This window comes from Melanotaenia boesemani, chromosome 2 (assembly GCF_017639745.1).
Source record: "Melanotaenia boesemani isolate fMelBoe1 chromosome 2, fMelBoe1.pri, whole genome shotgun sequence".
In the NCBI taxonomy this organism is placed as follows: Eukaryota; Metazoa; Chordata; class Actinopteri; order Atheriniformes; family Melanotaeniidae; genus Melanotaenia; species Melanotaenia boesemani.
This window is the reverse complement of record NC_055683.1, coordinates 13,923,051-13,932,793: the sequence shown is the minus strand read 5'-3', so window position 1 is coordinate 13,932,793 and position 9,743 is coordinate 13,923,051. Positions and strand designations below refer to the sequence as shown.

The following is a 9,743-nucleotide window of genomic DNA, read 5'->3' as shown; positions in this document are numbered from 1 at the left end:
ACATTTAAAATTTGAAGCTGTAGCAAACAAAGGGGAAAAATATAGGAATTTTTTAAAGAAACAATTAATCTTTAGCTTTAATAGTTTCTGTAAATCAGTTCTCTTTTTCCTCACCCTATCTCCTGATAGCAGATAATTCTGATGATGAGTGTCCAAAATTTAAATCCTTTTAGACAGATTAAAAACAACATCCAGTTCTCAGGCATTGTTCCTCCAAGACCAGTCTCAGTGGTTATCATTACAACACCTTTCCTATGACACAGTTGCAGATAATCTGAAAAATTAGAGCAGCATCTCAGAGATCTTATCCTGAAGCCATCATGCATTACTACACAACCAAGTATGTCAGACTTGAAGTCAGCCAAGCCTTTCTGATTTAAAAGCTCAAAACTCAAAATTAGAAGCACGTACATGGCTGAATGAAGCTGGAGCTGAAGTGTGGATTAACAACAACCATTCAGAATTAATAGAGTGCAGAGGAGGAAAACACCATCAGGCCATCATGTGATGTTGACAAGGAAGATGATGAGGATGATGATGTAAACCATGATGGATGCCTCTATTAATAGATCTGGCTATAAAGCGACCACAGTCACAAAGGCGAACAGCTACGCTATGGATGAGAGGCCCCATTATGTCCAAATGAAGGAGTCAGTCGCTTTGTCAAGAGGGCACATCACAAACAAACCTCATCTGACTGAGCCGCATCTTTCCCACCCGCTGACCTAACCCTGATTTGTTTCTGCTGAGTGGGCGTTTGGAGGAGTTGTGAAGGTCAGAGTAAAGACTCAGGAGGTGGGAGCGAGCTTGCAGCTTTGACCTCTGATTGCCCACCTCCCTCTCTAGCTGTCCACTCCATGCTGGCTGCCCGAGCTGCTCTGAGTCATAGAAAAGGAGCCACCTCGCCAAGTGAAAGGCCACTGCCTCGTGGAGAAGCAGACGACAAGTAGGCTGCAGCTCCGGTGCTGACAAAAGGAGATTTGTGCAGAGGTGGCGAGGCACAATGGGATGGTTTGAGAGGAGGAGGTGAGGAGAGCTCAATCCTCAGCATAAGCACCTTATTGTAAAAAACTGCTTTGTTAAAACAGAGGCTAGAGGGTGAGGAAATTAAGGGGATTCTCCATGGAGAGCAGAGGGATAAAGAGGCATTTCATTCCTTTTGTTTATATGCTAATATTATATATATATATATATATATATATATATATATATATATATATATATATATATATTATTTTTTTCTTTTGTTTTGGGAATAAATAAAGTTTATCCCATGCTTTTTTTCTTTGTTTTGTTGAAAGATTAAAAAAAAAAACATAAACTAAAAGGCGATGTGGGAGGTGACAGATAAAACTTTCCATAGAGAAAATATTTATCTCCTCCCTGCATGCAGACGTTCACTCTGTGGTCAAAAAAAGAACAGACTCTCACACTCCACCCAAAGTGATATACATGCTTGTTCACACACACACACACACACACACTCACATACATGCACTCTTCTTAATCTCACGATAAACAGCCTCCTTGCACCCTCAGGCCTTGCCTTTCCCAAACTCACTCAGTGAACCAGGTAACACTCAAGCTGGTTTTGGCCCTCCTCCATGTGACCCAAGTCTGTTGCCAAGCAATTCGTCTTGCCCTGAAACTCTTGAAACACTGCCCAAAAACATACATAAGAACAAGAAAAGGCAACACCACGTCCTAAAGCAAAGTCTTAGTAATCAGTACAACCTCTGCAGGAAAAATAAGAAAGCAGAACTCGCAGAGAAGAGTGCAGAGAAGAACTCTAAACCCAAAACAGACTAAACAGACACATGAGTAATCAAGATGTGACTAAGATGTCAGACACTTTAGTAGTTTATTGCAAAGGCTGAGAACTGAAGTGTTGAACTAATCACGTCATTGTTTCAAGTTAAATCTGCCCAAAATCCACAGCTCTGCTGTTAATAACTGACAGGATGATTAACTGAGATTGTTCGGGTGTAAAACAATATCACATATAAAACAAGCCGTGCATCTGTCTCAAAGTTAACATGTTGCTTTCTCTCACTGGGGTCTTCTTTTGACCAACATTTGGCGGGATGGCACGGTGCCACCTCACGAGTGTTCCCGTAAACACTCACCACTTTGGACCCCGAGCTGCCAAAATGTCACTGGTGCTGTGGTCAACCTCGAACCACAGTGCTGAATAAATGCTAAACCTAAGCAGAGGAGAGAAACAGGCAGCTGTGCAGAGAATAGAATTTATAAGGCTGGTGGCAAAGTGGAGACACAACACTGCCAGGAACTGTTGTTTTCTGCTGTTTATTTACACTCCCATGGATACTGACAAAAAGGCATAGAATTAAAATAACATCTCTGAATACCAGAGAATTACTTGAGATAAGTTCATTATTATCAGGCATCCTAGAAGTGATGATTTCAGCCAGAAGATGGTAAACAGAGACAAAAACTTCACAAAACTCCCATCAAGAGAGCACATTTGGAGCTAGGTGGATTGTAGGATAATTATTATTTTATTTATTTTTTTATTATTTATTTTATTTTATTATTTATTTATTATTATTTTGATTAAAAAGATCTGTTTTTATCATGTGTAACATCATCTCCAGGACACACTAATGTAAATATGAGATTTGTTTTGAACGCTTGAATGTGAGTGCACAACAAGATCAGAGATCTGAGCCTGGGGTGGATTCAGCAAAATATCCTACCTGACCTGTTCTGTTGGTGGAGGGATATGGGATGCAGTGGTGAAGGCATTTGTGCGTGTTTGTGTGGGCGTTGGAAACAGTACAAACAGAAGACAAAGCCTTCCTTCTGCACATATGAGACAGGTGCACTTCCGAATCCTCGGAAGGGCACCTAGAAAGCAAAACATAGCTGCTTTAGCTGTAATGTAACTGATCACCCCCGCTGTGAAACAGGCATTGGAGGTCAAAAGGGGAATTTACTGAAGATGAATCTTGCTTGAGATAATTCACCTAGGAGGGAATTTCCTTTGTCTCATATCCCTGATCAAAGCGGTTTTAGTGAGCAAGCAGCATAGCTAACATCAGCAGAACCTGCAGGAGGTGTTTGTTCTGTTTCAGACCACACATAGTTTTCTGCTCCAGTGGCTTGTGATGCTGCTGTGTGCTTCTGGTCATTGTGCAGGGATGAAGCAATTATTCATGTTGGTATCCATATCAGAAACAAAAAATGTCCCTTCTTTCTGTATGGATTGCTTCAAAGGTGATCTTCAGTCATAATTCTCCAGGATTTCTGAGGGTCTTTTTAAAAGTTTTTCCTTTAATATCGGCTGCTTTTTCTAATCATTTTTCAGTACTTCACCATCTTCCGAGGAAACGCTGACCTGTAAATCATTCAATCTTACAAAAGGCCCCTAACTCAAGGAGTAAGCCAGTGTTGTATCAATGCATAACAGCAAAGAATCAATCTATAAATGTCTTTAGGCACTTAGCAGTCTGGTTCAAGTACACACACTTTGTTCCTATTTTTGTAGTTACATCTACAAAAATGCCAAAGATAAAATGAAATAGCATTTTTGCTTCTACAAGTTGAATCTTAAAGAATGGTTTGCTGTAAACTTGACATATCTCAGCATAAAGTGCAGTGTGTCCTTAAAAATGTTACTAAATCAGACAAATGGGGGACAAAAAAGTGGCAGGCTTATGAAATTATATATACAACAGATGAACGGGATCATCAAAAGGAATTAAATCTAACAAAGATCTTCAGTTGACAAATGGTTTTGAAGGAAGGGTGGCTGCTAAGAGGCCATTTTAAAGGAAGGAAACAGGTAGAAAAGGCTGAGATATGCCAAATGACAGAAACTGGACTGACAATCAGTAGCAACAGGTTTGATGGAGAGATAAATTCTTCCCAGAGCCCAGGCCTCAACATTACTGAAGCAGTGTGGGATCATTTTTACAGAACAAAAGGCAGCCAACATCCAAAGAAGAGATTTGGAAAGTCCTTCAAGAAACCTGAAAAACTATTCCTGAAGATTAGTTAAAGAAATTACAAGAAATCTTCAGAGTTCAGGCTGTGCTGAAGAATAAAGCTGCTCCCATCAAATATCGACTTTCGTGCTCATCAGAGTTGGTTAAACATTATTTAGGATCTATATACTGTATTCAATAAAGAAATGATGGGTGGTTTAAGGTATCAAAAATCTGATTTGATCCCCAAATCTGTTTTTTTTTTTTGTTTGTTTGTTTTTTTACAGAAAAGCTAAAACTTTTAGTTTATTATTAATGAATCTAAAGTAATTTCTCTTCTTTGCTGAGATAGAAAGTCCCTAACAGCCACATGGATTAGTTTATCCAGGAGCAGGAATGCTGCTGGAATGAGGCCTGAGCGGGCGTGTCTTCCTGGTTAACTTGTGGCGGAACTCGTGCGTCATCGTGTCCAAATAAGGCTTGTCAACTTCCTCCATTGGCTGGATCACAATAAACGGCTAAAACTGCCCGATATTTTGTGTATATTTCATATCAAATGGCTTCGACATCAAATAACACTCAATCTGAAGCGCAATTTACGAAACCCTGAAAACATGACACGAAAACCAAGCCTTTTCTCGCAGTCTGACAATGAATCAATGAATAAGCGAATAAAATAAAAGCAGTATTTGATGTCACTGAAATATCGCCTATTAACTTAACCAGCGACCACTTATTTAACACATACACGCGAAATAAACGTGCGTAAATACGGTGGTCTTTGCTATTCCTAACACTCCGCTGAGAGCCCTCCTCGGCGCTGTTTTGCCTACAGGCTTGTTTACAGCCGACTCTTCCCGGCATTAGCGTCACCTCACGTCACTATCTGGGCGTGGATGCCGGCTTGTCTGGCCAATCAGGATACAGCGGCGCTCGCACCTATCGTGGGCTGCTGGTGTAGCTATAAAAACAGAGCTGTTACACAGAGTTGAACACACCTCAGCAAAAACTGAGAGCAAACTCACCAACAAGTAGGAGTTGCGAGATTTAACTTTAACCTCAGAGGATTGTGAAAGTCGCTATCAGACTACGGGAAAAAAGAATTTACCTGCTGACTCCGAGCTGACAGTTTTGTTGGACTTTCAGTTTTTTCCTGGAGTGATCTGTTTTTGTCCTTTTTAAAAATATATCTTGTTTTTATTTTGGGGCACTGCTAAAGAGACGACGAGAGACTGATTTGATGCATGCTCTCTGCTGACTCTGAATATTATTGATTTTCCAGTGACTGTGTTTCTATAAGCAGCTGGTAAGCTTACATTTTTTTCTACGACTTTATGTCTACAAAGATGGAACAGCCTTTTTATCATGACGAGTCTTTTCTGCCGCCTTACGACCACTCAGATGCTGCAATGCACGACTACAAACTGCTAAAGCAGAATATGAATTTGAACTTGACAGAGCCCTATCGCCTCCCGAAATCGCAGCTGAGAGCCGAGGCAGACCCGTACCAGGGGGTGCAGCAGGACGTGGGGTCCCTGAAGCTCGCATCCCCAGAACTAGAGAGGCTCATCATCCAAAACAGTAACGGTGTGATCACCACTCCCACCCCGGGACAGTACTTCTACAACCGGGGCATCACCGATGAGCAGGAGGGTTTCGCTGAGGGGTTTGTGAAAGCGCTGGACGAGCTCCACAAGATGAACCAGATGCCCCCTCCGAATGTGTCCATCGGAGCCGGTGGAGTTACGACGTGTTCGGCGGCGGCCTCTAGCGTCTACGGCACCGCCTTGCAGCCGGAAACTCCTATCTACACAACACTGAACGCCTTCTGCCCGAACACGAGTCTCTCTTCCGCATCTAGTTTCCCCACAGCCACCATCAGCTACCTGCCGCCTCACCAACAGAGCCACTCGCAGACGTCGACACACGGCGCCCACCACTTCCAGCACACTCTCCAGAGCTCCGGGCTCCATCCGCAGCGACTCGTCAGCCTAAAAGAGGAACCTCAGACCGTGCCTGACCTCCTAAGCAGCGACGGTTCGCCTCCAATGTCCCCGATCGACTTGGAGACGCAAGAGCGAATCAAGGCGGAGCGCAAGCGGCTGAGGAACCGACTCGCGGCAACCAAATGCCGGAGGCGCAAGCTGGAGCGCATCGCACGGCTTGAGGAAAAGGTGAAAGTTTTGAAGAATGACAACGCGGGGCTCTCCAACAGGGCGTCGGAGCTTCGGGATCAGGTCGCTCAGCTCAAACAGAAGGTCCTGACACACGTGAGCAGCGGCTGTCAACTGATGCTTACTAGCAAAATGGAAGCATTTTAATAATAATAATGAATACAAAAGGACTCATGAGACTGATAAGTAATAACACTGGAGTTCTGCATGCGCAGCACTGGAACATCGGCTGATGTGTTGCCTAGTAGGCCAAGTAGAGACAACTCTGTGCTGTTTCTGTAGGTGAACAAGACTGATAGAAATGGTACTTCCGGATGCTGGACACCGCTCATAAGACCATTGAACCCTTGAAACCAGCATCCAGGCCGAGCAGACACTGAGCAACACTGTGGGCGCGAGCCCACAACTCAAGTTTACTAATGGTTGAAAATGGGAATGATTTATTGTACTACTTTGTACTATCTTTTTCTTTTGCAACTGATATTTGTGATGCAATGCTGCATTTATTCATTGTGTAAATTATTTCGTTTGCCCGGTTGATCCAGACAAACATATGTCAAATGTTTACAATGTCTTTTTTTATTTGTGATGTGTATTTAAGTAAAGTGACTTTAAAATGAAAAAGATGGATTTGAGTGCTTGTTTCCCTCTTCATACACACACACACACACACACACACATATATATATATATATATGTATGTGTGTGTGTATGTATGTAAACACAGCTTAAATACATATAAATAGGGACGAGTATGAATACTGGTGAGAAAAAGCTATATTTTTCCCTATATAATATAGTTAATATGTCTCTTACGCAAGCAGATTCTGGTTTCTGTGTTTTTACGCACAGAACGTAGCGTGCGTATGTAGACCTTTCCTAATTACGCACGGGGTTGTCCATATATGGGCATGTTGGTAACTAGTTCATCACAGGGGAGGATTTCTGGGAACCCCCGCCCAGGTAACAGTTGTTTTAATCTCAATCCTAGTATTGTGTAGATAAAAGCTGCGAGCTTGATGAAGGTGGTGGAATTTCCTTTTCGTTATGCAACGCATATACTGCCCACTGTCACGCACGAATGGAGCAAAGTCCAAACATGTTATCAAGTCGAAGGACACAAGAGAGAGAGCGAGAGGGAGAGCGAAAGAGACAGATTGAAAACATAATTAAACCACTTTTGTGGTCAGTTGGGAACTTTTTCTTATTTACACACAAAACCAACATGTCCTCTGACGCTAAACGTCCCAAAAGTTGTTTTAGAGGTGTTGGTTTAATTTGATGATCGCACAGGAGGGGTGGAAGTGACAGTGGCGTCAGGAATGTCGGGGGCGTCTCAAGATGCCATGCCGCTTGGCAGAGCAGTAGGCGCGAGTGGGCGTCCGGAGCGCGCGGGAGCATCTGTGTGGATAAAAGACGCTGTGCGCTCTGCCAAGGACAACATTCTGCTGGGACGCATCACTGCCCAAATATGTGCGGCTCTGGGGAAATCAAAAGATGGACAGAAAAAGTGTGTGTGGGTGTGGGATAGGCGAGGGTCTATGTTAAGAAAAATGAGGATGAGTCACTTAGGTCTCAATTAGGGGTCAAACACATCTTTTTGGGAATAAAGGAAAATGACATAAAAGATACAATAATAAAAAGAAAGGTACTGATAATTTTTATAAATAAAATAGTAGTGCGCGTGTGACCATTGCCAAATAAAGAGAAGCTGTGCAGAAAGTGGACTCAGGAAAATTCAGAGGGGGATTTTTTTTTGTCCTGTTAAAGCAACTGGTGACGTGCAAGTAAACAAGACAACCCAAAAAAGGTAAAAAAAAAACCGATTTATGTCTCAGTACTCACGAAAACCACTTCAAAGGAGTCTAAGAGGGAAGGTTGCGGTTTTTGTGCACCTCAAGCTGTTTTGGAGAGGAAGGTTTTTAAGCTCTTTTCATATGACAAGTACTTAAATAGTCTAATTTCCATCAATAACAACTCCTCTTTTTGTGCCACGGACGTGGAAACAGAACCGAGCGCGCCCACGCAAGTTCTCTTTTTCTGTCTCTGTCTTTTTTTTTATTTATTTATCACGAAACCTTTATTCGAGGGGATATCCATCATTTGAACTCGGGCCTTTTTTTCTTCATTCAGCAGTTACAGTAAGAGATTTTCTTCAGCCCTCTCAGTCAAATGCGCGTCTTTTAAGTATCACTGCAGCGCTTTGAGTCTCCATTTACGCACGCAGCAGCAGGTCTGCTCATAGAAACGCACACATTAAAAAGTCAATTCAAGCCATACTGGTTCTCCACACGCCTCGGCCCACAACCCACACTGAGTGTCTGTGGGAACATCTGTGATGTTAATGGTGACGTACGAAGAGCTCCGGGTGGGTTTGACTTTCCTCTCCTCGAGCCCCCTTCCCCTCCCACGGACACTCATTTGTCTCCCTCTCTCCGCTCTTCTGTTATCTTATCGAGAAACATGAATATTCCTCCCACCTTGCAGCAGCCATCTGAGGTTCTTTGAATCACTGTCAGTTAATAGGACGTGATTCGGGAAGAAGATGCTTTTTTGTGTGGCCTAGTTTTAGGGAAAGTTTGCAGCAGTCATTGAAAAATAATCTGAAGCACCTAAATGTGAGTTTATGAACATTTCTTAAGGATTTACGGGGGTGATGTGTGTATTATGTCTAACACACAAAATATGTCTAACATGCTTTTATACGTCAATTTGACAATCTGTACCTCAAAAGTTGTCTGTTTCTCATAAAAACGTACAGTCTTTATATGCAGTCATATGAAAAAGAAATAACATTTTTTTCTTAATTCAAATGTTTCACGAGTTAAGAGATGATGGAAAAAAGAATAATCAGTAAGATATCAGCTCCTAACTAAGTTTTAAATTAATATAAAAGCTTAGACGTGCAACATGACCTTATTTTATAAATTATTTAACAAAAACTGTGACAAAATACAGAAGTAAGGGACAGGCCAGCGAAACACTACAACAGCCGAACTTAACGCTGTGACTGTGAACTCTGAGGGTTTTGTGGGTGCGCACCGCCATCTACTGGACATCTAACGGAAGAGGAGGTGATAATTACAGATTCAGGTCTGTAACGTTATTCCAAACCAGAGCTATCAACTACGATTTTCCATGAGCCAAATTGCTGAAGGGCTTTGGCCTCTACTGCTCTACTGTTACACTTATATTAGATGTACAGTTAACACAAAGAGCCAAAACATTTTTATTTAAATCAGTTGCTTGAAACGACAGTAACATTCCCTGCTGGCTTTTAGTGCAAATAAGAAAAGTAAACATGACCAGTTTGTAGTTTAAAAACTCTCTAAAGCTATCAATATTTTCTAGCAGTCAAGCTCTCTACTAAGACAAATCAAAAACACACACAAGCTATTTTTGTGTTTAAGTGCAAAAATAACTTTGCTGGTAGTTTTAAATATTTTTATTTTTGTATGGCCTGCATCTGAATCTTGTGGTTATTCATTGTAAAAAACTGGCGTGAGTAATCTTGAAGTGCCTCCACACAATATTTTCTTTATTCATTGAGCATATGCCAAGATTACTCACACAATTATTCAGTTAATCATCAGTCAAAACAAATCAGACTCACTAGTGTTAT

At 41.8% G+C, this 9,743-nt stretch overlaps 1 protein-coding gene across 1 annotated transcript; it reads left to right on the top strand.

Annotated features, from left to right (window-relative positions):
* The first annotated feature begins 4,930 nt into the window (after window positions 1-4,930).
* junbb (JunB proto-oncogene, AP-1 transcription factor subunit b) lies at window positions 4,931-6,745 on the top strand. The gene has a single exon (XM_041973075.1). The coding sequence runs from the start codon at window positions 5,282-5,284 to the stop codon at window positions 6,266-6,268; it is 987 nt and encodes a 328-aa protein (XP_041829009.1). The 5' UTR covers window positions 4,931-5,281; the 3' UTR covers window positions 6,269-6,745.
* Window positions 6,746-9,743: the final 2,998 nt, after the last annotated feature.